The sequence below is a fragment of the Etheostoma cragini genome, chromosome 7, assembly GCF_013103735.1.
Source record: "Etheostoma cragini isolate CJK2018 chromosome 7, CSU_Ecrag_1.0, whole genome shotgun sequence".
In the NCBI taxonomy this organism is placed as follows: Eukaryota; Metazoa; Chordata; class Actinopteri; order Perciformes; family Percidae; genus Etheostoma; species Etheostoma cragini.
Genome location: NC_048413.1, coordinates 10292058 through 10319129, shown reverse-complemented (window position 1 = coordinate 10319129; position 27072 = coordinate 10292058). Strand labels below are relative to the sequence as shown.

Genomic DNA, 27072 nt, shown 5'->3' with positions numbered 1-27072 from the left:
TTATGAGAGTGCATTACCAAATTGCTGGAGTAACCATTAAATAATATTTTCCTTGGTATATTAATTGTTACAAAAACCAATAAACTACTACTCATAATGAGCAGAAAGCACAAATGACACCTTACATGTGAGACAAAGAATGTGTGAGAACTAGTTAGCAGAAGATTCAAATTAGAATTGCAAAAGGTAATGTATATATGGTTGAAGCTTTTAGCATTTGGGACTCCAAGTGTATAAACACAGACTTGACCAAAGTATAGAAAAAAAGAGCCAAGCCTAAACATATGCAGGACCACTGTCTTGTAGGAAAATATGCAACATGCACCTTTATTCTAATAAAACGTTCATCCTTTGTTCGTTCTCATAACTATGTTCATTTAGAGTAAACTACAGGTTTAAAATGACTTGTGTTTACACATCCTGTAAACAAGATTTTTTCTAATTTAAAAGATGAAATAATTTATTTAAATTCAAGTTTTTTTGTTTCCTTTTTTAAAAGAGCAACAGCATTTCTCCACCATCTAAAAAAAAAAAAAAACTGCACAGAAACACACTTAGCATTAATTGGGCCGAGCCCTGGCCTTATGAGCCTGGACAGGAAGTGCTGGGTGCACCAGAGGTCAGAAGAAACTGCTCCGATCAGTGCGTGGGTGTATCTCCAGATAACAGGGAGAGGGGAGGATAGAAAAAAAATGTAAAATGGAGAAAAGTTGAGGAGGAAGAGGGAATAGGGAGGTTTAAGTGAGACAGCAGAGAAAAAACACAGAGCGAGAGAGAGAGAGAGAAGGGTTGGCGTGGGGGGAGTAGGTGGTGGAAGTGTTTTTGTGCATTGTGTGAAATGTGATCACGTCCTGGAACCGCTCAGACAGCTGGGAAGTTCCCCTGCCCCTGGCTTCCAGCTGGGAGCACTCTGAGGGGACACCAGGGCTGCAGACCATATAGTTCTGAGGTTAACCCTTCATCAGCTGCTGCTGCTGTGGAGGAGCTATAAATAACGACACTCAAAGGCCTTGAAACTTAAGTCACATTTATTGATTTTAGCCAGTATGACTACCTTTACACAGACATCCCCCCCTCTCTACTGAAAAACATCAACACTTTCATAGGATTAGTTCAGCAGTAATACATCAGACTCAAGTTAATTTTTTTTTTCCTCTCAATTTTAACACCCTGACAAAAGTTTACATGTTTGTTTTCAATTCTGTGTAAAGGTTCCATGACTGAAAAACATGCATATGACATTTAGTTGTAATCAATATGCCACTAAGCGTAATGCACATTATTGATAAAAATACAGTACTGCATGACAATTCAAATAAATACCAACATACAGGTGAAGTTGTTATTTCATATAAAGATATCAAACTCTCATTATGGATCAATACTGAAACACAATAGGACATTATAAAGTTTGCACAGCTAATTGTATTATCACAATGCTATCGCTTCCAGCAAACAGAAAACTTTATTCTTTTTTTTTTTTAAATGTAAAACTATCTGAATTGCACTTTTATTTCCTAGCTTCTCGTCCATATTGGTAACTTTAACGCCTCAACAAACAAGCATTGGCTGTAATGGCACTATTCAAGCTTGTTGATGCTTAGTTTGTTTTCTGTTTCCTGAAAACATAATGTTCAAAGATATAAAAAAAGAAAAAGAAAAAAAAGATTCAAGAATAAAAAAAAAAAAACACAACAAAAACTCAAACTGGACAAAAAGAAAGAAAATGCGCTCTCTGCACATTTTTTCAACAATACTATTGATATCACATTACCTTCACCAAACAAAGCTAGAGATGCGTAGATGTTTCCAATAGTACACCAATCTACTCCAACACATTTCAGATGCTTGGAGCATTTTGTTCAATAGCCAAAGGGATATCATTTGGTTCCCAAAGTTTGATAAAAAAACAACCTTTTCTTAATACCCCTGAATTTATTGAGTGGGATCAATGACCTGCAGAATTCAATACAATTTCAGTTTTATTGAGCTAATTTTAAAACGACCATCTCACTCATGCAAACGGGAAAATTCCCTTTTGCACTTATTGCCGCTCACAGTCATTTTGAACCCAAAGTCCTCACCTATAAAAAAAGCAAACATAAAATACTAGTCTAAGATTCTCCCTTGAAACAATGAAGGCACTACTGGTCAGAAACGAAGAACTAAACAAACCCAAAACAAAACCCCGGCACTCGCTCGGAGAGCCGTGGCCCCAACCACGCCTTTCTCGAGGACGGTTTGTCTTCTTTCAGAGTCTTGATTCTTTTCAACCTAAACGGTGCACCAAGATTTGGCACGATAAACAAAGAGAGAATGAAACAATTCCAATTTGGAATTTAATTGTCGCACTTGCAGAGAATTCTGAAAGTCAGTGATCCCGTTTCAGTGGAACGCCCTCGGTAAGAAGTTAGGAAAAGCATATAATACCCACCAAATGTTTCCCAAAAACACAACTTACCTATTTGAGTTAGAGCGTTGTCAAGTTTCATTGTGTTATTTTGAACTATTCCTAGGAATAATAAATACATTAAAAAACCCCAGAATTTGATCACCCTGGATTTTTTTGTATGAACATGGCAGTAGAACAAACACAAAATAAAAACAAACAGCATAAAATATGATGTAACAAAACAATTTAAAACAGGATTATTTGATGGATAAAATCATAAGAGTAGGTCTGTGGTTTGTGGAGCTTAGTTTCTGTTACAGTATTTAAGTTTGGATGATGCAGGAGGACGTATTATCCTATAGTCTCATAATAACCTATACTGAATAACTCAGAAACCATAGTTCTACCACATTTTCCTATAGGTTAATTATAGTCTGTTATAATTCTATATAATGAAAGTGCACAGGTAACAAAAAACAATAAACTAAAACAAAACAAAAGATGAAAACAGACCAAACTGCTCGTTGATTTCCATCGAGAAACAACCCCATGTCCCCTGGCTTCTCGATTAGCCAATCACAAACTCTTGTCAGAATTTCTGTTTATTAGACCCGTGAGAAATTGGCTTCCAACAGCAGCACGCAAAAATTTCATTCCAATAGCCATCACATATTAAAAGCAAGAAGAAGGAAGTAGGGCTGTTTGTTAGACTGGAAATCAGTGTTTTCTTTTAGCAATTTTTCTCAAGTCCAAATGGCCTATTAGTGCTAACTCTTTTCGGCGAACTCAATCAGCAGTGAGAATGGACCTTGTGTTGATACTTCGTCATTACTGCAAAATGAAGAAACAAACAAATGATCAGCGTTAGCATTAAACACATAATAGAACTGTTCTTCACCTGCCAAGCGGGCAGTCATAGTCCGGCGGCTCACTGGCCAATAATGCTGGGCTGCATGGTCCGGCATTATTTGTCAATGGACCGTTAATGTGGCCACACAGACAAAGCAGACGGCGGCTGTAGTTAGTCAAAGCAACAGAAGCCATGTTAGGAGCCTTGAGGCAGCCGATCTCACTGATATAAAAAGCGCATTCGCCACTAATTCTCCTGCAGCTGCAGTTAGGAAGCCAATGACTCACAAGTTCCATAATCTTTGATTCACAGGACAGAGTTGAAGCCGTACCCCCACCACCCAGGTCAAAGGAAATTGGTCTTTCTCATATGCCATGCAAGTTAATGAAAAATGGGTTATGTTGTTGACATGCAGGCTTGCTATAAATCAGAAACTGGATGCATCGTGTGGTACAACTTAAGGTGATGTGGGAGGAGCCTGCAAGTAGAGGTAGGAGGAGCTTTTCAGGTGGCATGCTGTTAGGACACCAGATAAGCCAGACATTGATTTCAAACTACTACTACTACTACAAAGTGGGAATTCATCTACATAAGGAGAGGGGGTTTTAGTCACGATCACGTCCTGGGGTCTATCTACTGCTCAGTGATTCCACAGAGCCTATACAAGGAGAAGGGATAGGGGCTTAACAAATTTGAATCAATGTCCTCTGGTTGGTTGATCGAGCAACCGGTCTTCAGTTTCTTTATCTTTCCTCCAAAAATGACCAGGAGTTTCTCCCTCAGCAAACCCCTGGACTCATTTATTTGTCGGCTCTCAGCCTGACAGCTGGTTTTCATCACCAGCGTGTTTGGCTTTCTTATCTCCTCTCTCAGGAGCTGGTTTACAACATGAGTAGTTCTCCCTCCGCTACTCCCTTAACCTTTTCTGCATCAGCGCAAACTGATAGAAAGAATACGTCACACTTGTAAGTTAAGTGAATCTCAAACTTAAGAGTGATTGACCTCTAAGGAGGTGTGTACGATAGCCGTGTCTCCATGCTGTGTGCTGCGGCTTATGGATGCACACTCAAGCAGGGTTGACCGCTAACATTGTTCCATTTTCAGAGGAATAATTAGGCTCCCTCGCTTCATATTTGAGTGTAAGGAATACTGTAGAATCCTGCAAGATTATAACCTGAACATGATCATTTTAAGAATATAGATTTTAATATATAGCATAGTGGTAGTAGAAAATGCATAATTTGATGAATCTTGCAGGATTTTCTCACATCAACCCTGCTTTTAGCATCACAAAACTATTGTGTCTATAATCCACAAGCGATACATGGATTTAATAAACACAAGCCCCACTATTTTTTTTTCAATTTGCGTAATGCTAGCTTGCAAGGGGTTAAAGCTATCGTGGATACAAAAACAGTACGTCGCTGTCCTCACAAACCAGTCACCCTCCATTTGCAAAGGTTAAAAACATATTACACACATGAGGGCCCTTTGCGTAAACGCTGACACACACACACACACACACACACACACACACACACACACACACACACACACACACACACACACACACACACACACACACACACACACACACACACACACACACACACACACACACACACACACACACCGGGAACACAACGTATGCAAGGACGTTACCTGATGAAAATATTCAGGGCAACTTTCCCCAAAATTCCTTATTCTAGTTAAAGGGTGAGTGGTGATGCTGGGGGAGCAAGTTGCTGACAATCTAAAAGAGAGACGGTCGTCATGGCGACCGAGCAACAAGACAGATTAGAGACATTAGGAAAGGGTTTTAAGCCACGTTATCCACACAGAAATTATTTGAGAGCTCTGAGCGTTCAGCCAAAAATAGAGGATGGGGAGAGAAAAAGAACAGTTCAAGGACGGGGCTTTACATCAACAGATGAATATACCGTTGTTTGGGTCAGCAGGCACTTTTGCCGAGTGGCCGGTTGGTTTTGTTTGCAGATTTACTGTGTGCACGTGGGTGCTTTTTTGATTTGTGCTCTTCTAGGATTTCTTCCGTATTTAAAAAATGGTCTTTGATCAAAACTATATATTGTATCTCTGTTCACAATAATCATTATATCCACTTTAATAGAAATAGGAGCCTGAGGCACCTATGCTGAAGTGCACTTAATTTGGGTGTGGAGATCGATTTGTCAAACGTTCTTTCTCTCTTATAATATGGCTCAGAAACAATCTATCGCAACAATATGGGTCACATGGAATAGCCCTCCTGTATTTCACCAGACAACAAATAACTCCTCTTTTTTACAGCGTGGAGCCCTGTAGTACACGCTTTTGCTTTGTACCACACACCTGACAACAAAAAAACAGTTCAAAAGCTCATAAGCATTTTTAGCTGCAAGCCATGCGATTCTACTGACTCATTTGTATTGGTGTGCTAGCATCACAGCTTTAAAATGATCCTGAAATAAACACCTGTGGTCACAGGTGCTCCTTTTCTGCCCAACAATTCTATAATAAAACCAGTAGCCAACCCACTTATGATTTTTTGAATTCCTGTGTAGAATCATACTGTGCTCCCCTTGCAAGAAAGCAGAGGGAGATTGCATATTTTTAGTTCCTTTCTTTTTGAAAAGTTCCTTTTTCTTTAAAAGTGACCTGATTTAGACAGTGGGCTGCTGGACACAATTCTGTCCTGGGGGGGCCAGGACAGAGAGGCAGGAGAGAAAAGGGGGCTTTTATTAAAGGAGCACCCATGCCGACAGACAAAACACCGTCAGGTCGACATCTTCTTTACAAGTCCCCAACCCCACAATATGTTACTGTTACCAGGCAATACACTCAGGGGGGCAGAAAAAAACAAGCACAAAAGCCGTCAGTGCCACCATTTACATTATACGTACAGCACCATGACAGCGGAAAGAATAGACACTCCATTATACCCACAATGCCCCAATATGACCGGGGCCCTATAATCCACATGCCATATATGTCTACTACAGTCCAAACGTCTAGTGCACACTGTACATCCGCATTCCCCTAAGCAGTTACACTAGCACACACGAGCAGCCGGTTAGTCACACAAGCAGTCCCTAGAGGAGCGCAGGCTGGCCAGGGAGCTAAGCGAGCGAGTGGGGCTCTTTAACACTAAGGCAGGGAGGTTTTTGGCCCGTCGGGCCCCCTCCCCTCTGTACACAGCAGTCCCTTGCAGACTTCTCAGCCGCCTCAGTCACAGTAGATCTTGTACTTCTCGCTGCAAAAGACTGAAGGGCCGCCCAGAATGCCGTTGGGCACAGCATTGTTGAGCTCTGGTCGGCCGGAGCCAGAGCAGGTGAGGCTCGGACTTACGTGGGGGTTGATAGAGGTGCCGCTGGTGGCCTTGCTGCGGGCCTTAGCCCGGCCGGTACTGCCTCCCCGGCGGGTCTGCTCGTGGTCAAACTCCAGGTCTTCCAGACGCTGAGTCAGGGCAAGTTTCTGCTGGATTGCCATTCGCAGCAGGGAGTTGAGGGTCTTCTTCTCATCCTCTGCTGCAGCCAGCTGCCTCTGCATCAAGTCTAGCTGAGTGACATACTCGTCGCAACTGCAACACAGACAGAGAGAAAACTGTAGTCAGGTATGGCTGTTTGTTAGATTTAACTCTAATTGTAAAATATTAGCCTGTTTTCACACCATCAAAACCTTTCTGTGTTTAGATTTAGATTTTAAAAGTTTGATTTAGATTCTCCACAAGACAGTAGCCTACGGGCAGTTCCAATATTACCAAACAGCCTTTGCCTCAAAGGAGCAAAGAATTAGTTTGCTTTTGGTCATGTCTGCATTAAAGCATTGCAAAACTGCAGTGCAACAGTCTTGTAGACTAAAACATCTGAGGCACTTGCACTATGACCTTTCCCATGATTACAGTGTTTTTTTTGCCACCACCAGGAGGAGCCATTGATCCACACAGTGCAGACCTGATGAGACTAGCAGAGCTCCGACATTATTAACTAATCATTTCATCACCCATTCATGTCCCCTCCTCCGAATTTCACTAAGTGAAATGTCCTCGGCTCATTTAAGTAATTTGAGCAAAACCTTTACAAGACATAGTGACAACCTTTGTCTGTCCACAGCTGCCATCACTTGGTAATACATGTCTTAATTGAATACTGCGACATAGTAGAGTTGACCCTGCCATGGCTGAAAATGACTCAACATTCCAAGAGCTTGGAACAGAAGTTTCACTCTGAATAGTAAGAAAGGTTATACACACACTGTATGTTTAGCTTCTGTGAATAATATGAGGAGCGTATGTGTGGTCAAAGTTAAGAATACATCACATGCACTAATAAGGATGAAGCATCAACCTAAGGGTCCCTTAGAAGATCTTTTGTTTGTCACATGAAGAACAGGCTGAAGAGGGGTCAGAGAGAGGAGAAAAATGACCATGTGAAAAAAAGAAATAGGATTCATTGCTCCAGGCTGAAGGTGTTAACACCTTATCTCCACTTTTCCAGTCGAGGTGAGACTGCATCACTCCTATCCATCGGTTCCGACTGTCCCCCGACCGCTAAATATTACTGAGAGCTGCACTGCGACATTATTACCTGGCTCCCTGTGCTCCCGATGTGTGTGTGTCTGTCTAAGGCTGGACAGGTATAGAAAGTGGGTCACCCGGAGGGATTTTGAGGCAGGGGGGTTCATATCTACACATTCGTTTTCACGCTTATCTCCTTGGCCAAACCTTTTTTTTCCCTTTTCATTACCTTGCTTTCCCCTTAATCTCTCTTTCCATCACATCCTCTTCCCCAGCTCTGATCATGCCTCTCCAGCCTTTTGTCCTCTGATGCCTCCTTGATGCTGTCTCCCTCTGTCTGTGTCAGTCACTTTCTCTCTCCCTATCTTCGTCATCCCTACTTTCTGTGTTGCTGACAAAGCAATCTGAGTGACATTCTCTATTAATGGCTGACACACCTTTATGAAGGGAGGGGTTGTTATGTTGAAAGCGGTATCTTATTTTCCACAAACTAAACCTAGCCAACGCTTTTATACTTTCAAAACCACAAGAATGCAGACATCTTACTTATGTAATGCTGCTCATCTTTTGTATTCCAGCCATAACTTTCCTTTATTCAGTAGGCGTGTGAGATGTAATGGTATTGTTTGGTCATTGTTTATTGACTGCTTGAAATGCTGCACTAAAAATTATAAAGGATTTTTCTGAAAACAAGCAGAAGATCTGCCAGTAAGATGAGATTCTTGACCTTTTTCCAACCAATATTTTTTTTAAATATTTTCTATATTCAAGTGTGATTTTGCGATTGTTATTATATGTAGAGGCTGCCCTAGGAACAAGTTGAACTGTCTAAGCCCACATGCAAATAGTCTCGAATCACACCAACAACAGCAGATGTTTTTGCTGTGCGTGGTGCTGCACGTGGTTGTGGGCCACGTGAACTCTGGCCCTGCCAGACCACCATACAAACAAACCAGACCCTCCCGTCTTGTGTGTGCAGTTTGATTCCCAGTGGGACTCACACACACACAGACAACAGGGATCAGTGCTGCTTCATTAAACCCACTATGAGATGGGGGTATGACCCGGGAGGGAGGGGACAGGGGGGCTGGCAGCGCCTTTAGACGGCTCAGCCCCTCTTGCATGTGGGGGGTGAGAGAGAGTGCGTTTCTCCCGGGAAAAAAACAGAGGCGTCTATTCTTGGGACTGGAGGGATACAATGGAAGCCTTTTTGGCCTGCTGATGGGGTGTGGTGGCACAATGTCTGAAGGGGGTTGGGAGGCGGCTTCTAGTCTTTAGAAGATGAACAATCATCATATTCACATCACTGGCAAACTATATCTGCATATTGCTGTGATTATTTACATTAACCAATGTCATTTATGGATGCCTAAAAAACCTATTATAAACTATTGCAACATTCATGGTTCACTTCACAATCAATAATGGCTCCATAGCAAAGAAACACACACAACCTCAACTCAGCTGTTGTCTGGAGCTTGATTGGTCATGAGGGGGATAGCTATCAGAGAGTGAGCAGGGAGGAGGAGGCAAGAGCAGAGTGAAAGAAAGAACAATGGAAAGGGAACACAACAAAAAAACAGAACAGAGAACAGTAGGATGACTGAGGGTGTAAGTTAGGGGTGAAAATGTGACCTGGGATAATAGTTTGACAATTAATCAGTTTGAGCAGGAGCAGCGAGCATGTTGTGGCATGTCTTAAGAATGTTAGAGGCAGGAGCTTACTGTTAACCTGACACCAGAGGCTGCAGCTGAAGAGGCACGCACACACATACAGAAACAGAGAGAAAAGCACGTACAGACAAACATTCAACCCAGTGTCTCCAAATACACTTCAAAGAAATCTCAAGTAACTCGAATCTATGAGAGCAGCATGAAATCACACAAAGGCACAAAATCTACACATTCTTTCAATTCCACTCCACCTTTCCTCCCCTTTGTCAGAGACCACACATTTGTATCTGAGAGTTTTCAACGTCTCAGAAATCTTTTACAGACTTTGTGTGGTGAGCGGAGATTACCATGAAAAAAAAAGACATATCAGTCAAATTGGGCTCCTGTAGTGGGCTTTAACTGAAGGCCTGCCCCCTTCCTCTCTTTCTTTTTCAGATGACTATAGAACCGGGTGTTTTGCGATGAGGAAGGACGGAAGGGGGGAGTGTGGGAAACCTCGATCAGGCAAGTCCCCCAGCCTCTCAATGAGTCCCCTGACCCAGCTATGTGCCGTGTAGGACAGAATTTACATACCAATATGTGAATACCGAAAATGGACGGACTGTAATTCATGCACAGGCACCAGAACAGTGACAGACTACTGGGGTTGGAGTCTCAAGAGCATCAACATCAGGGGAGTTGCTTTGTGCACAAGGAGGAAAACACGTGCATTGATGCAGGCGCTAAACAGCAAGCTGTTATGTGTGTGTGTGTGTGTGTCTTTAAGCCTGTTTTGCGTGAGAGGCTTAAGGTAATGACAGACACCTCACAATGGCTCTACTCCTTCACAGCAGATATGATCTCACACCTTCTCTGCACTGCTCTAACAATGACAAGTGATGCAACTCATGAGTCCCTAGAGGGTACAAAATGACATCACATTAGTGGGAGCAAGGTCTGGTTTCCTCTTTCCCCTGGTTGCCTTTAGTCTAAATGGATAAGCATTACACCCCCATCCTCTAACCACATTGGCTCTGCAGTGCGCCAAAAGCCCTATGACAACATACACTATCATATTTGCATACAGGGGAATTTTCCTCCGCTTACCAACTGAGTAGACACTGCAGATATATGGAGTAACTTCAGCAAGCACACATCCGGGACAGCTATTAGACTACTGAATAGGTAGGATGAGGGGCGCTGAGTTGACCACACATTCCCTCTATAACACTGTCTATCCCCACCCTCCTCTTCTACCTCTCCTCCCTCTGCTCAGCTTGAGCTTTGCTGTGGATTGCGGAGGACTCTTAAATGCAGAAGGAAAGGCCGTCTCAGCATCTCAGCGTAGCCATCTGGAGCGGAGCTGATATTTACGGGAAAATTGGGCATTTTAAGGACATCCACAGAGAGGAAAAGCAACTCAAAAGGGGAGTTGTGCATGAACAGTAAAACCACTAATTACAAATTTTGCACATCCTGCACTAAACTGTTATCTTTTTTTCTTAATGTTAAACGGCTTTATTGTACATGTTTGTTTCTGTATTTATTGTTAATTTCATTGTATTGCATGTGTGCACCAACCACAAAGGTAAATTCCTTGTAAGTGTTACTTGGCAAAGGGCACTAGCACTCATTTTATTACCTTCCCCATTATGCATGCACACACAAAAACAAACAAGCAGTGTGTGAGGCTACTACGTGTTGAGGCGTGAATGCTTAATCCAGACTAAGATGAGGTGGGATTATGCTCAGAATCTTTGACCGGCTTCTCTTTGGAATCAGAAAAGATTAGTGTGTGTGTGTCAGCCCATCTGAGACACACAGACAGACACACACACACACACACACACACACACACTCACACTTTACATTAGGTGACATATTTAAATGATACCCAGATTAGATACTATCTGTGCTCTATAGGCAGGATTAATGCTAGTATCCCTTCCTGACCGCGATTCACAAAAACAAACACTATAAACATGTCAAGACCACAGAGACACATATGGTAAACATGGATTAAACCATGAGGATATTATCTTTAGTTTACCTGGTTATAGTGCATATGATCTTTGGATGGTGCGTGTGCAGTAGTTCGTTGTCTGTTGTGTTACTGGCTGCCTCGTCAAACTAATCTGCGTTTTGCGATTCATGCAAAACCACGTGGGTAAACAACAAAGACTGCTTATGTGACACTATAAAGTGAGGTGATAATGGTGTGTCGGATAAATGCTTTTCTCTCGTATATGAGTCTTGGAAGGCAGGATGAGTGAAATATCTTTTTCCAGTGAGGTCCACTGAGCAGGTTTCGTACCGTGTGGCGAACATAGCTCGGAGAGAGGAAAAGGTGGCCGCGTCCTCCTTCAGGGCTTTGAGCTCATTCCTCAGTTTCATCATGGTCTCGGTTACCATGGCCTTTTCGTTCTCATACTTGCTCTTCAGATTGGCCAGAGCAACTTCAGCTGTCTGTGGGTGGACGAGAAGAACAAAAGGGTCAGAGCAGCTGGAAGGCATATGGGGTGTATTTCCTGTTGCAAGAAGTCTGCTAATTCAGACCACATTGTCTTATTTTCCTTTTTCAAGTCAGTGAGGCAGCTGCCTGTAATTGTTATTGTTAGCTGCTGGTTTAAAACCCATAGGTGTGTGGTTTATGAGGAGCTTTCATGTCTGCGCTTTTTAGTCACTGAGTAACCACAGACATTCTTTAAACGGACTACCAGAGCAACTGCATAGACAGTGAGTCTCTGGGTTATGGCTCTTTGTGCTTTGGAGGGCTGTTCTCCAATCCTGACCACACAGACACTCTGGACAGCTGAGACTATTGCTGCTGTCTCCACCAATGTGTCTTATAGATCGTATCTCCAGTGCATTTGCTGCAACAGCTGAATAGACCTATAATAGCTGGCACCCTCTTCTTCTGTTTCTGTCTTTCAATGAAAACTGACAAGTGTTTGGGAGTGACACCCACTTAGTTGAAAAAAGACAAAACAACCGACCTGCTTGTTGGCCTTGAGGACAGTCCTCAGGGTTGCAATCTGTTCCCTCTTGGTGCTGAGCAGGGATTTCAGTTTGAGGATCTCCTCCATGCAGGCGTCTTTGTCCTTGTCGGCCACAGTGCCGAGCTCCAAAGAAGCGACCCTCTGGCGCGACAGCTCTGTGGTGCGGTCCACGGCCAGCTGCAGGTGCTTGATCTGGTCTCTGATGATGGCCACTAGATTGTAGATGTTCATCGGCTCGCGGCGGTGGTCAGACACAGGAGAAGGCAGTGAGGAGACCGGTGAAGGGGCTCCGTCGCTTAGGTCGGTCTTACCAGGCTCAGGGAAGAGGCCTTTGGTGAGCAATATGGGAGAGCGGCGGCCACGGCCCTCCGGGCTGCTCCGACCGCCCTTACCCTGCTTGTAAAAGTCGAGCATGACGCGGTTGGGTGTCTCGTTGTTGCACATGCAGACGTGGTTGTAGAGGGTGGCAAGTTCTTCGCTGAAGGTGACCAGCTCGTCCTGTGCCACACTTAGACTACCCTGGGATTCGCCAGCCACATCGCTCAGCTGAGGATACAGAGAGAAAGGCATCAACTAGGCACGTCTTCTTACAAAGTTTGTAAAAACACCAAATCAAGAACTTATCAGAATGACTATATATGTATATAGTGCAACTTCTCACCTTGCGCAGCTCCTTCTCTAGCTTAGCTTTCTCTTCTCTCTCTGAATGACTGGTCTTCTCCAGAGTGGCCAGCTTGCCTCCCAGTGTTGTGACATCGTTCTCCAGACGGGTGCGCTCCTCTTCGTAACGTGACTGACAGGCCTGGTATTCTGTCTTCAGAGTCTTCAGTTCCTCCTTCAGCTCTCCTGCTTCAGAAACAGCAACCTAGCGAAGCAAGAGCAATGGTTGAGAATATGTCAAAAAAACTAAGAAGATGTGTATTGTAGGACGTTTCACTTTTTCCTCAAAAAGAAATGTAGATTTTGAATTGAATCTGACATTTTGTCCCGTCTATCCTCGACAATAATAAGACATGTAGGTACCTTGTACTTGCACTCCAGAATCTCAGGTCCATTGATGTCCACCTCGTAGTAGTCTCCATCTTCATGGCTATCGCGTTCTTTCTCGTTGTCCAAGGCAGACTGGCGCTCCTTGCTGGCCTGGAGCTTGCGGATGGCGCTGAGGTTCTCCGTGAGGCGGTTGACCTTCTCCTGATGCTCGGAGAGAGCACCGTTAGCCTGCTCTAGCTGTTTCTGGGAGTCCTGCAGGGTGGACAGCAGGTTGACCTTCTCACGCTCCATCTGAGGAGAGAGACACAAAGAGCGGCAAGGCGTGAGGTCATCATACTGTACAGTACTCTCTCCTTGGCTTATTGCACACTAAAATTTAACATTTGAATGTCTTGGTAACATGATGATGTGAATGATTCCTTTGAAGATTAAATCAGTGGATTATCTGTCCTGCGGTAACTCTACCCAGTATCAGGCTTGTGTTTCCAAGGTATGTGAGGCTCATTTCCCAGCAGCCCAGCATCAGAGTCAGGATCATTTTGATAATTTGCTGTACTGGCTTCAGCTCAGCACACGCAGAGACACTGGGCGGCTCGTCTTACACACAGTTTTGCTGATACAAGCACTGAGCTATTTGTAAATTCGCTGATCTGTAAATAATGTAAAAGGATCATGTACATAGTCATCTGCATAAATAATTTATAAGCGCGGAATATGAGGATGATTTATTTCAAAAAGAGATGGAAAGTTTGTTTAAGCTTGCTTGTCATGTTGAGGAGCCCTCTACATATCACTTGTTGAGATACAAAGTATGAAAGCATGACACTGTACAATGCTTGATGCATTTGTCATTTAAAAATGAATCCATCATTCAAATATGCTGACACTGCTCTCACATTTTTACAACTTGCTTATATTTGGAAGAGGGCTTATGGGCAGCTAACACACATCACTGCCCATCCTCCTCGTGTTGTTATACATTGCCAGGGACCTAATAGGGCAATACCAGCGGAGCGGAAGTCTTGGATCGATCATTTGAGCACCTAATCAATAGAATGAGATAAGGTAGGGAAGAGAAAAGAGTAGAGCTAAATGTGTCAAGGAAGCTTTTTGTTTACTCTGCTCCGATTCCTGCCTGGAATCTGTGGATTGACCTGGCAGGAGGCTTTAGCAGGCAGTAGGACATGCTGCTGGGTCACATCAAACACCGAGCTTTGTCACAGCCCGACACAGTTATCACAATGGTCAGGTCGAAAACTAGAACAGTGCCCACAGCAGGGCAGCATTGAGGTAACTTCAACTCTACTTTAATAATCCAGCAACTGTGTTTATGATGTGTGTATGATGACGGGAGAAAAAAAAAATTAATCCCTTAAGCCACAAAACAATTGCTTTCCACAGGTTCCCCATCCTTTCTGGTAACCATGGCGCCCAATCAGGCGTGGCCCTGGACTCATGGGGTGAGGAGCAAGCAGATGGCAGGTCCACTGGTGCCACCACCCGCGTCCTCCCAGCCCCACAGAGCCTAAAGGGTGTGTTTGTCTCCCTGGATTAACTTTGCTAGAAGGGGATTTAGATCCCTAAAGCAACCTTGGTCAGGATCTACTGACTAACTCACTCTTTCAGACACAACTCCAACCTATTCAAATACATAGTCCGGCTTGCTGGATTTTTTTTTTTTTTTGGTAACTATCGTTAATCTAGTTTGTTTTAAGGAACAACACAGCATTCAAAGTATGATAAATCATGTAATAAGCAAAAATACCTCTTCCCATATAAAGAATATCTAGAGTGTAGTGATTTATATCTTTTGACTCTCATTCACTTACTATTGATTCTCTCTTCACTGAATACATCTATAGTAACCGCAAATACTGCTAAAAAACAAACAACGCAATTGACATGCCAATCTGTAAGATTGCAATCGATTTTAAAGACAATGTTAAAAGACAATGTTTTCAGTTTTCCACGATGGTTAAGAACAAACCTGCATCAGTTGCTGTTTAAGCTTCTGGATCTCTGAGATGTTAAGTTCGCTCAGCAGGTCATCCACGAGGCTGGGCGCAGGATGGAACAGCTCTTCCTTTTTGGGCGCGGAGATGCGGTTGTTGTAGGTGACGGTATTGGCCAGTTTGGTGAAGCCGTTCTCGTATCCGTGGAGGGCGTCGTCGTTGTTGGGTTCAGTGGCGGCATCGTCGCTGAACTTGAGACCATCCAGAGAAATGCTCAGAGGGCTTAGGGGAAAAGGTGGGAACAGTGTGTCATTTAGTGTTCTTTACACTGCATGCTGAGGCCTGTGAACGCCTTTGTGTGTATGTGTTTTACCTGTGACAAAGATTGTCTCCAATGTTCATGTAGTGGGAGAGCTCTTTCCTCAGGGACGCTTTCAGCTCACGCTCAGTCTTGATGGTCTCCAGGGCCTCACCCAGCTGACGCTCAGCGATTTCTTTCAGTCGGATGGCATCCTCCAGCTGGCTGTTAAGGAACTGAGTGTCTTCCTCTAGACGACGGATCTCGTGCTTCAAACCCTCAAACTCCACCTGGACAAAGGAGGAGAGCGGACACCTTTAATGCATTTCAGAGTCACAGGTAAATAAATACAACTTGATGCAGCTCCAATGAAAATGAGCTGTCAGGCTACTTCATGTGTGGCAAACCAGCTGGATCAACAAAGAATGGGATTATTTAAGAAAATGTTAATTGAGAAACTGTCCATTTAATTTCCCTTACTAATTAGTTTCTACGTTAATTGGATTTGGGGAATCTCTTTTATAGTGGATGTCTTAAAGTACAAGTCCTCTGTGATGGAAATAAGAGAATGAACAGAATTCAAGATGACAATGTCATATGGAAAGCATTAACAGCTCCAGCATAAAAGCTAACATAAAATGGAAATATCCTCCTTTTCAGGATTCAGCTCCGTTTTATGTTTGCAGATGTGCGACAGGGATTTTTTTATTTGACTAAACCGAGAAAGTGTTAGAATCTCTGTCTGAAGGATGATAGCTGTTAAAGAGTCTGTCAAACACGGCAGCTCCAGGCAGTTGAAAAAACAAAGACAGCCACTTATCTCTTTACTTTTTCAGAGGATCTTTATTATCGTAATTAAATCAGAATTTAGATGCGCCGCTCATGCTTCTTTGGGCGGCTGTGGCTCAGTGGTAGAGCGGTTGCCTGCCAATTGGAAGGTTGGTGGTTCGATCCCCGCCCCTGCAGTCATTGTCATAGTGTCCTTGGGCAAGACACTGAACCCAGAGTTGCCCCCGGTGCTGCGCATCGGAGTGTGAATGTTTATCTGATGAGCAGGTGGCACCTTGTACGGCAGCCCCGGCCACAGTGTATGAATGTGTGTGAATGGTGAATGTTTCCTGTAGATGTAAAAGCGCTTTGAGCAGTTGTTAAGACTGGAAAGCGCTATATAAATACAGCACATTTACATTTCTTTGGGCTGTTTAATAAGTACAAGGAGGATGAGTGGAAGGTGGAGGGCCTGTAGGGGTACTAGAGTAAGATGCTGTAAGATAGCATACACAGTACATGTGTGTTTAAAAAAGTACTGGGGTACTTGGACGAGATGCCTGAAATTTCAAGTTTAATTAAACTAAACAGAGACGAGTGCGTGATGATAACCAGCACAAAAGGAAAATTTACCAAGAAGGGGATGTTCTGCTGCATGAATCAAACTTCAAACATCTAAAGCTGCAGTTGTGTTCCATCCTCACCTGGCTCTGTTTGAGCATGGAGACCTGCTTCTGCAGCGAGATGTTCTCCTCCTCCAGCTCGGTGTAGTCCTGCAGCAGACGAGCCTCCCGGAACTTGTACTCCTTGATGTCATCACGCAGCTGATTCCTCTGAAGCTCCACCACCTGGCTGCTCTGTGGCGCCCAACAAATAGACAGAGGGACAAGAGAAAGAGTTGTCAGGACTTTTTCAGTCTTGTTTGACTGAGTGTGGGAGAGACTCCTCTTGGCTGGTTACTGTTGCTTAAGTGTTACTGCTAGTATCCCATAGGCTTTTTAACACTCTAAAAGTTGCTAAATAAAAAAAGGGCTCCCTTCTGGCCAAACCTGTTGTGTGTGTGTTGTGTGTGTGAACATTTCGGCACGGTCTTCAAAATATTAGCAAACCAAAACTCTTTCTAGCACGTGTATTGACAGGGAGAGGTTAACATGTCAGCTGTTTAACAGGGAGGTGTCAGGTGTCTTACCGGGCAGTGTGCCATAAGTGTGCCCACCTGCTAGCTCTGATGGCACCACAAAGACTGAAGCCTACTTATCTATCTTGTGGTGACAGGCATTCAGCAGCCTAGAAGCACTGTAGTGGTGTAATTGTCTATAGAGGAGTTGAATTAGGCTTGGTTCTCTGTACAGAAAGATACAAGGACTAATCCATGCAAATTGTAGAAACCAGTTGTGCAAAAAGTGTCTCAATTTCAGTTGGAATTCAAAATCTGAAATTTTCATTTCACATGCTAACATTTTCAAATTTTTAATAACGCGAGTGCTAGTTACAAGCGAGCACTAGTGTTTGTAATATACTGTAAGTGCAGCTGGCTCTTCCTTGCTGCTCAGGAAAGGCATCATTAATTATATAAAAAGGTCAGAGAGGAAAGAAACAAGCCCTTCCCCCACTTGTAGACTGTGACACAAAACGAAGAATCCGATCAGCCCTAGTGAGCCACCTGAATCCTTACTACCTCATCACCCTGTTTAACCCTCAGTCCTCATCTTTCAAGGTTTGACACTGCCCTCCCAACCCTGCCTTCTGGCTTATCCCAAAACATAAGAGCCCCACAGGACTTTAGAGTGGGAGAAATCTTAGCCGGCGGCCGTTGGAGATAGGGCAGATAAAAGCTCTGAAGTAAGGGGATACTCATTGAAGGACTTTTCACACCGAATAAACGAACATGCGCACGTGTGTGAACACATGTGAGAAAGAGGGGGTTGAAGCATATGAAAAATACCTTGTATGTGTCCTCATACCTGGCAAAAAAAGCCGATTCTGAAATACATCTCACTGTCTGAGCTGACCTTAAAGGTTCATTTGTGCTAGCAAGTATGTAACTTTTTAGTTGCACATCACCTGCACACACTGTGGGCAGATGGTGTGCAAAAGCATTCAGTGTTCCGTGTCTGCATGAATTTGATCACACCCACACCTAGTGTAGAATTTGTATATATTTACAAGTGTGAGACAGTAAGAGGACAACTGCTGTCTCTGATCTACAGTATGGTTAGGATTTGCATGTGTGTGTTTGTGAGTGGGATTGTGTGTGTAATGTGTCTCTTTCTCTCAGCAGAGTTGGAAGACGGAACCCAATACCAGAGGGACAATTTGCCTCTCATGCCGTCACTATCCCTGCTCTGGGATCATTTCAACGATTGCAGGAAGTCAATCCTGAGAAGCTTTCACTTTGCAGACTTTCTCATGTCATCGCTGCCTTGAGACGGAATACACATCAGTAGTATTACTTACTGAAATGGAGTGGGTAATTAGCTGGTGGTGACAGGTATCCTGATGGCTAGAACGCCTTTTAATAACGAGACAGACCCCTTAACATTGTACACTATTTATATCTGAGTGAAGTATTTCATAGTAATACAGCTTCTGTCATAACCAACGATAATTAATGCGCCATATCTAACTAATGGGACTCAGGAGACTATCACGCAACAAATTATGGTTTGTTTTTGTTACTCTATAATTTGAATTTACTTGCTTATTTGGCTTACTAAAAGGAGGAAATCACTGGCAAAAATTATGTTGCTGGATCCCCGCTGTTGAATAGAACATGCTCCTCATCTGCTCTGTTCAAAAACATTATAATAATAATAATTTATACCTTATTAATCCTGCAAGGGGAAATTACAATTTACACTGTTGTTATTACACACATTAAATACAGGCCTGAATCACACACACACATGCTCAGTACCCACACATACACTAAATGGAGAGATGCCAGAGTGAGGGGGCTGCCCATGGAAGGGCGCCCCGAGCAGTTGGGGGTTCGGTGCCTTGCTCAAGAGCACCTTGGCAGTGCCTGGGAGGTGAACCGGCACCTCTCCAGCTACCAGTCCACCACCATACTTTGGTCCGTATGGAGACTTGAACCAGCTCCAACCACCCTAACTCATCACTATGTGCAGAGCTGAGTTGTGGCTGACGTTTAAAGGTGCATTAATATTCATCAGGGTTTTGAGCATGTCTAATGAGCGTGGGTGTTTGCTGTATGAAAGCCCTGATGTTAATGCATTCTGAATAAAGCATAGGCTTAAAATACAGATCAGTCATACCACTAAGCCTCTATGCAGTGGTCCTGCCTTCTGAACGTGAACTGAATTTAAGCAAAAAAGAGCTGGAATCAGTCAAACCATTAATAGCTTCACCAACTGTCGTTTTTTGTTGTTGTTTTGGGCATTTTTTCCCCTTTATTAGAGATAGTGATAGTAGATAGACAGGAAAGGTGGGAGAGAGATGGGGGATGACACGTAGCAAAGAGCCGCAGGTTGGACTCGAACCCGGGTTGCTGCAAAGGACTCAGATCAACTCAGTTTGCCCCCCCCCCTCACATACTCTAGTCAAACTACATACACATACATATACACAATTATTTCATTAAGACCTACAGCCTAATCACCAAACTGCTGGAGTAATCTTTTGTTTTTAACTCATCAAAGCTGTGCCAGCTGGTTGTTTGGGTCTTGGCCAGGGTTTTGTGCCCTCAGCTGGAAGGTCATGGCTGTACGGTCCCGATGAATACAGGCCACTACTGAACCTGATTATTATCCTCCTCCAATCTGATTACAATGCAAACCAGCGCTTTGACCTTTCACCTTGCTTCCACATCCTCTGTTGCTCTGGACCCCTCTCGGGTGATGGGGGTTTACACTGGCCTGCTTCCTGACAGAAGTTGATTTGAGTAAACTCGTCAGGGTTTGTGGTGGCCATGTGCGTCCCTGCTATAAAGGGTGAATGACATTAATTACGAGGAGCGCGTGTATGCCTCTCCTGGGAATGTTTGTGATATACTGCATTGTATGTGTGTGTGTGTGTGTGTGTGCGTGTGTGTGGCTATATACTGGGGTGTGGGATTTTTAAGGCCATGTGTGGTGCCACTAATAAAGAGCTTGTCAGTGGGTAACCTTTTATGAGCATGGACCTGTGTGGCTATTGATGACTCCCTGCCGGCTGTCACTTCAGGTTTTGTCTGGACGGCTGCTTCAAAACGCTGAAGTACCCACCCATGCACCCACCCACAAACACACACACGTGCCACTTCCATACAAAGTGGGTGGTAGTAAACACTAAGTAGTACAGCCACACCATAAACTTGCAGGATAGCCGTAATCTATTAGATGTTTAATAGCATAGTGAGGACTAGCACATACATGTGGTGTATGTATGTGCTGGATAAAGCATATAATTTATTTGCTCTAATAAACCTTTACTAAGTCATACTGGGCTGCAAAATGTCACAAGTGGGTTTCAGTGGGTCAGAGCTCCCTCTGGCTGTACGGACTCGCTCACTTTCAACTCTAAATCTTTCTTTTCACTATTAAACTACCTTTGACAGCACAGTGGGGCTGAGTCTGCTTAAATCTCAGCAAAGCTCTGAGTAATTTTTCAATGTTTGAGCCCCTTACTTCTGTGGGAAATAGCTCCATCACTTAGAAAGCCACGGTGGCAAGGTTTTAGGCTTAACACAAGTGTAGATTAGGACAGTTTTAATGCTTTATTAAAAGGCCCCGTCTTAATAAATCCAGAGAATTTTGTAAATATGCATTTCAGCAAATCCATATTTGCTAGCTTTAACCCCTGGTTTCGTTCCCTTGAAAGTGCTGTGCAAACTCCCAGATGGCACAAGACGATATAATGGACATAAAAGCACAGACAGGCTCAAAATAAATATATATATTTTCTATCTTCTTTTTCTTTCCTCTCTGGCACTCTCACTCTGCTGACCTCTTTTTCACTTGCCGTCCAGATCACTTTGCACTTCAGAAAAAATGCACATGCACCGGCTTTCTTCCCCCAAATTGCTTTTCCTACAGTGCAGAGGGGTTCTCAGATGGCACCAAGTTCAGGTCAATACTGCTTTTACAACCCCTTTCTCACCTTCTCGGATTTCTAACACCACTGACCTCCACCTGGGCGTTTCAATGGGACTGCTCTCTCCCACCTCTACTCTCTCCTTCGCGTCTCAGTGTGCTTTTTTTCTTTTTCTTTTTTAGAGACGAGAAATATATCACATATGCATTACAGCTCCCCCCCACCCCCCTCCCCATCCCCATTTAGACAGAGCAAATGAATAATGAAGCTCAGGGGCCTATAGCTACTGTCAGAGTCGAGAATGTGGGTGAAAGCAGATCTCCTTTTATCCTCCTCTTCGCTGCAAGCAATTGTCATTCTATTCAGACTCCATTACGAACAGAAAACACAGTCAAGGTCACACTCTTCAATGAGAAAATTAAAATCTAAAAAGTCAAAGGAATCTTGTGAGTGCGTGTCTGATAGTACTTTGCCCAGTGTGTGACTGTTGAAGAGCCCCCGGGGTGAAACTGTGTCAGCCTGCACTTAACAGTGAAATACGGATTTTGAGGTCACGTTAGCTGAAAGTGGAGAAATATGCACATCAGTACGTTCACACCCATTAGCTGAAGTGATTGTGTAGGCCTGTTTATGTGTGTGTAGTAGAGTTATTAGGATCCAATGATCCGGCATGGAAAACGTCTTTGGTGCGTCAGCCAGGGGCTTAAATCAAGATCGACACTTTCCAAACTTCCTTGATGCTGATAATAAAAGACAAACACCATTTGGGATCAATGGCACGTCTTCTAAATGTATTTTAGAGACATACCCCTCTTAAAGGCTAACAATAGCCTTCAATTGCTGAGACATGCCACTCATGAGGCAGCTAGCTGAAGTGGGAGTAGGATTAGGTGCAGTGACCAGATAACTTCTGGAGGCCTTAATTGTGGGTCACTCGTGACAATAGTGGTAGTAACGGCTGGAAAATTAAGCATGTGTCTGAGTTTTCACACTTCTTCTTGTTACATTTCTCTGCCGTGTCAGTGAGTCTTTCTATTTAGAGACCAATTGTTCAACCTTTTCTCTGTTAGTCTTTCTATTCTGCCCAACCACTCCAACTAGCACAGAACAGGAGGGGATCTGTCTTGACATTAATTTGACAATATATAATAAGGCAGTCAACAGAACCAGAGCACTTTCTATTACATTAGCCTTATGTCAGACAATAATACCAGGGAACAAAGATCAACCTTGCTCTGACCTTTAAATAATCAAGGTAAAGCACCAGCGCTGCCGTGACAATTGGAATTCTACTATGTCCATCTGCTCCCTTGAAACCTGCAGCCATGCACTCTCATTTCTTCTGATTGCAACTACTATGGCCTTCCTCTCAATGAGCTTTAAACGTCTGCCGTCTTCCAACCTTTTAAACTCATCCTATTAATGCAGATACCTCCCTCGCTCAATCCCCCACGTCTGTCAGGTGCATAATCCAGCCAATGGAATCAGCATTTCAATTAAGGGGAAAGCCTCATCTCTGACAGCTCCATCGGCCGTGTCAACGAGGTGAAAAAAACTATCATGTTTATTATTTAAATGGCCGACCACATTATGGCGATTGACAAAAAGCACAACACTGTGATTTATGTGTCTGTCAGTGCAGAAATGGTCAGAGCAAGTGAATCATTTCAGGATGACAGCTGTTAAGGCAACAACAGTTACTGTTTTAGCACAGCATGAGTGATATGGAGATAAGATATGAAATATGAGATAGAAATATGGAGAAGGGAGTACTGCAAGCAATTGCATACAGCTGTGCAATTGATCAAAATTTAATTGTGATTAAGATTTTGGCTCCCGATGACCACAAAAACAGAACAATCGAGAAAAACATTTAGTTATTTAGCCTATTTGCATTTTGCAAATTAAACTTATTTTCTTGTGTTCTGAATGAAAAAACAAAGTTTAAATAGAGAAAGTATTAAGGCAAATTTCACAGACGTATGTGTGTTTTATACTGTTGATTTATTTGACTTTATCGACTGTTTTTTAAGTTCACTAATTGCAATATTGTTCCAGAAGTCAACCAGATCTTGTTAACTTATCATGATTTCAACACAGCATTGACCGATATAACCGTGATTATATTTCTTTCCATAATCGAGCAGCACTACAATCGCAGGGTGATGAGGTGGAAACGCATTATATTTTTTCCGAGTGTGACTAGAGAGTAAAGATAGACTAAACTAACACTGATAACACACAACTCAGCGTTTTTATTGTTGGCTTTGCTTGATAATTTCCTAAGAAGCAGGCCGTGGGGATCCTCATTCTGCAAGGATAATGGCAGTCATCACTGGAGGCCCATTCCTCTCAAGACATGAGATTGAATTTAATGTAGTCATGCCTATTAGAGTGCGCCTCCATACAATACTGGCTCTTTGTAGAGGTTTAATCCTGTAGACTGCAGCGTAGCAGTGAAATGTGTTTTATCAGTGCTCGGGGCTAACAGTCTTTGGCATGGAAGACGGTGATGTCAGTACACAGCTGAAATGCTGCATCTAAATGGTTGTGAATGAACTGGCCCGTACAGAGACAACAGCCGTTTAACACTGAACCAAGCTTCCAGATCTGTGGAACGGTGTAATAATGACATTATCTAGTGATTGATTTGTAAACAACACACAGTCAAATTACATTTGTAAGGCTTTTACAGACCTTCTTTTAGCTGTACTGATGTCATGAAAGCTCAAATCCTAAATACATTGTAACTTTACAAAGTGAACGTTTCACTTTTAACCAAACACAACGGCAACAGTTACAGCCCAACTGTCAGTTGCATTCCTTGATGAAATGGAGTCATTTATTGAACCTCGTGACTTAATATGATCAGCTATGCTTTCTCAGAAAAGCAGCACAGTCCACCATTGGTGCTGAATTTACTCTGATTAAGCCTTCTCCTTCTCTAACGGATTTTAGGCCTCCTTCTCTTTCTTTGTACCATTCTCATCGTCTCCTAGTGCCACCACCCCCTTCCCTCCCTGCCTGAGCTTTTGGGCTAATTTGAAACCCAGGAGACAAAAGGTCTCTTTCAGTCCCGTCAGTCTGGTCACAATGCCAGCGTCAGTGCCCAGGCTCCCTCCATTTGCCTGCCACACACTCACACATAGAAGTACCATTAGAAGGGTGTCATTATCTCCCATTCATTAAGCAATTTACACTCCAGCCCCTTTTACCTTGCCAATTAGAGCTGGCCAGGGCCCATGGTGCTGCATCAGGGTGTTTTTAGTTGGGAATGGCACCTGCAGAAAGGTCATCATGCAGACCACCAGTGCAACACAAGTTACACCACAGCAGTAGATCAGATGTGCAAGACACATGGTATTACCTTTTTTCTCAACTTTAAAATAAAATATAGGAAGTATATACCCTCAGGTGAGAGATTTAAGAGACATAGTGTCTTTGTAGAAAATAATAATGTACAAGCGTTGAATGACTGCAGACAGTAAAGTTGTATACAGTGTAACTCGTGTTCTGTTTCAAAAAACATGTCTGATGATGATGCACATCTGGCTTCCATCATGCCGACTTATACCAACTTAGCTGCAGAGCTGAGCAGCAGCTGACCTAATTATAGTGGAATTTGGAGCTTTCCGGAATTAAAGTCATTTTGAGGGACATGCCAATTTGAAGTCTTTTCTCAGTAGGAAATGCAGCTGACATCTGTCTTAAGCAGTGACTCACAGAAAACAACAGGGACCCCTGCAGCTGTCTGCCAAAGACTTTAGACTCACTCCAGATGGGGGCCCCTTTGTAACTCCCCCCCCATCTCCCTCCCAATTACACTGGAATTACCAACTTGACCTGCAGAACAGAGGACTCAGCTAGATCTGCTGTGCATGACCATGAGAAGATTTACAATACGGATGGGTTTAACTACCACAAAGCAAGAGTATTATCCAAAGAGGAGGAAAAAATAAGGGCTAAATGTCATACTGCAGAATGCCAAATGTAAAGCCAAAGACACACAACCCGCGCTCGGCACTGCACCCTTGTCTCTTCTAATGAGGTCAATTAGCTGTGAGTATATGGAAATAGAAGCAGTGAAGAGGTCAGACATTGTCCAAAGCAGGGCGCAGACAATAACGGTTAGCATTTATGATACACAGTGGTTGGGGAAGCTTAAGAGAGGAAATATGAAAATGTTTGCTGGAATGTGTGACGGTTATGCGCCGATTTAGAGAAATGGCTTTGTAGTGCTTCAGCAAAACAGATTTCAGTTAAAGTGCCGGTTTGAGGTGGGGTTTAATTAGGCATGTCACTAATGCCACAGCTGGGGCAACCGGTTAAGCACTATAGTGTCATTCAATGGTTCACACAAATATAAGTTTTTAAATGAATCATTATTCATGTAGGATCAGGCCATCTTCTGCAACAGAGAATGTTTCAGTTTTTAATTATAACTCCACCCTGCATCACAATTAAGGGTGGAGGAAATCACATTAGTGCTTGAAGGCAAGGTGTTGCCTAATTTGCCTGGTCTCTGTCCCACAGTTTGTACAACGTGATTAGTTTTATCTTAGCTAGGGCGGAGTTAAAAAAAAAAAAGTTTCTAAATCAAATTCGCTTTTCATTTGAATGATCTGATATCAACTAAAACAATCCAGAATCGATCTCTGTCTGTATCGTATGAAACAAGAAGACCTAAAGGAATCCATTGGTACCAGTTACCATGACAGCCTTTTCCAAAGACAGGCATCATTTTGGTAAGGGGAAAAAGTGGCATGGCCATTTTGAAAGGGGTCCCTTGGACTTCCATCTCAATATATCTGAATGAAATGTCATTCAGTACTCCTGACTGTAGAGTCTGTAGAGTTGTTGTGTTGACTGTTATAGTGTGTACAATACATGTTAAATAAAAAGTACTTTAATGCAACTGCCTTGGGGTCAATTCTTAATGCAAACATTAACTTTCACCTGGTGCAATTGTATAATCTCTTTCATATCCAATCAAAATTACTTTAGCAACTAAAATATTTTTAATTATTGAAAATCAGTTCAAATTGGGACTTTCTGAATTGGAATCAAATCATTTCAGCCAATCAGTGACGATAACCAGTCTTTTTCTTAGCATGTCCAAAACATACAAGCTGTTGACTCTGAAATCACACTCAAAATATAGTAACACAGGCTTTGACAACAACATTGAAAGTAACAGAGGTGAATGAATGTGCTGAACAGCACAGGGCTTGGGACCTGATCCGGGATGTGTATCTGTTTTCTTTTCTGCGGCATTAAGAAACACGCCCGTTGTTCTCAATAACTGCAGGCAAACAGGAACAGACATGATCCTCTGTTTAACTCAGAAGTGGGTTCTTTCTCAGAGTATTGACGCAAGAAAAACACCATCATGATACACTGACTGCTGATGAACAGAAATATTCTTTGAAGTGACTTTACCCGGTTCTCTTCTAACGTTTTATAATACATGCAATTCAATTCAATTTCAATTAAATTTTATTTATAGTATCAATTCATAACAAGCGTTATCTCAAGACACTTTACAGATAGAGTAGGTCTAGACCACACTCCAGAATTTACAAGGACCCAACAATTCTAGTAGTTTCCTACATAGCAAGCAACA

At 43.0% G+C, this 27072-nt stretch overlaps 1 protein-coding gene across 2 annotated transcripts in view; it reads right to left on the bottom strand.

Moving 5' to 3' along the window:
* Positions 1–1014: 1014 nt before the first annotated feature.
* LOC117948358 (protein bicaudal D homolog 2-like) overlaps positions 1015–27072 on the bottom strand; it is a 44841-nt gene continuing 18783 nt past the window's right edge. Inside the window, exons 3-11 of one of the 2 annotated variants that reach the window (XM_034877961.1) lie at positions 17120–17272; positions 15723–15937; positions 15385–15631; positions 13431–13688; positions 13069–13272; positions 12405–12953; positions 11723–11874; positions 6588–6819; positions 1015–3223 (exon numbers count right to left, since the gene is read on the bottom strand). In XM_034877961.1, the coding sequence (XP_034733852.1) occupies positions 3221–3223; positions 6588–6819; positions 11723–11874; positions 12405–12953; positions 13069–13272; positions 13431–13688; positions 15385–15631; positions 15723–15937; positions 17120–17272 (2013 nt within the window). In that variant the 3' untranslated portion in view covers positions 1015–3220. Of the gene's footprint in view, positions 3224–5893; positions 6820–11722; positions 11875–12404; positions 12954–13068; positions 13273–13430; positions 13689–15384; positions 15632–15722; positions 15938–17119; positions 17273–27072 lie in introns of those variants that run through there. The other variant, XM_034877960.1, reaches the window with a different exon arrangement.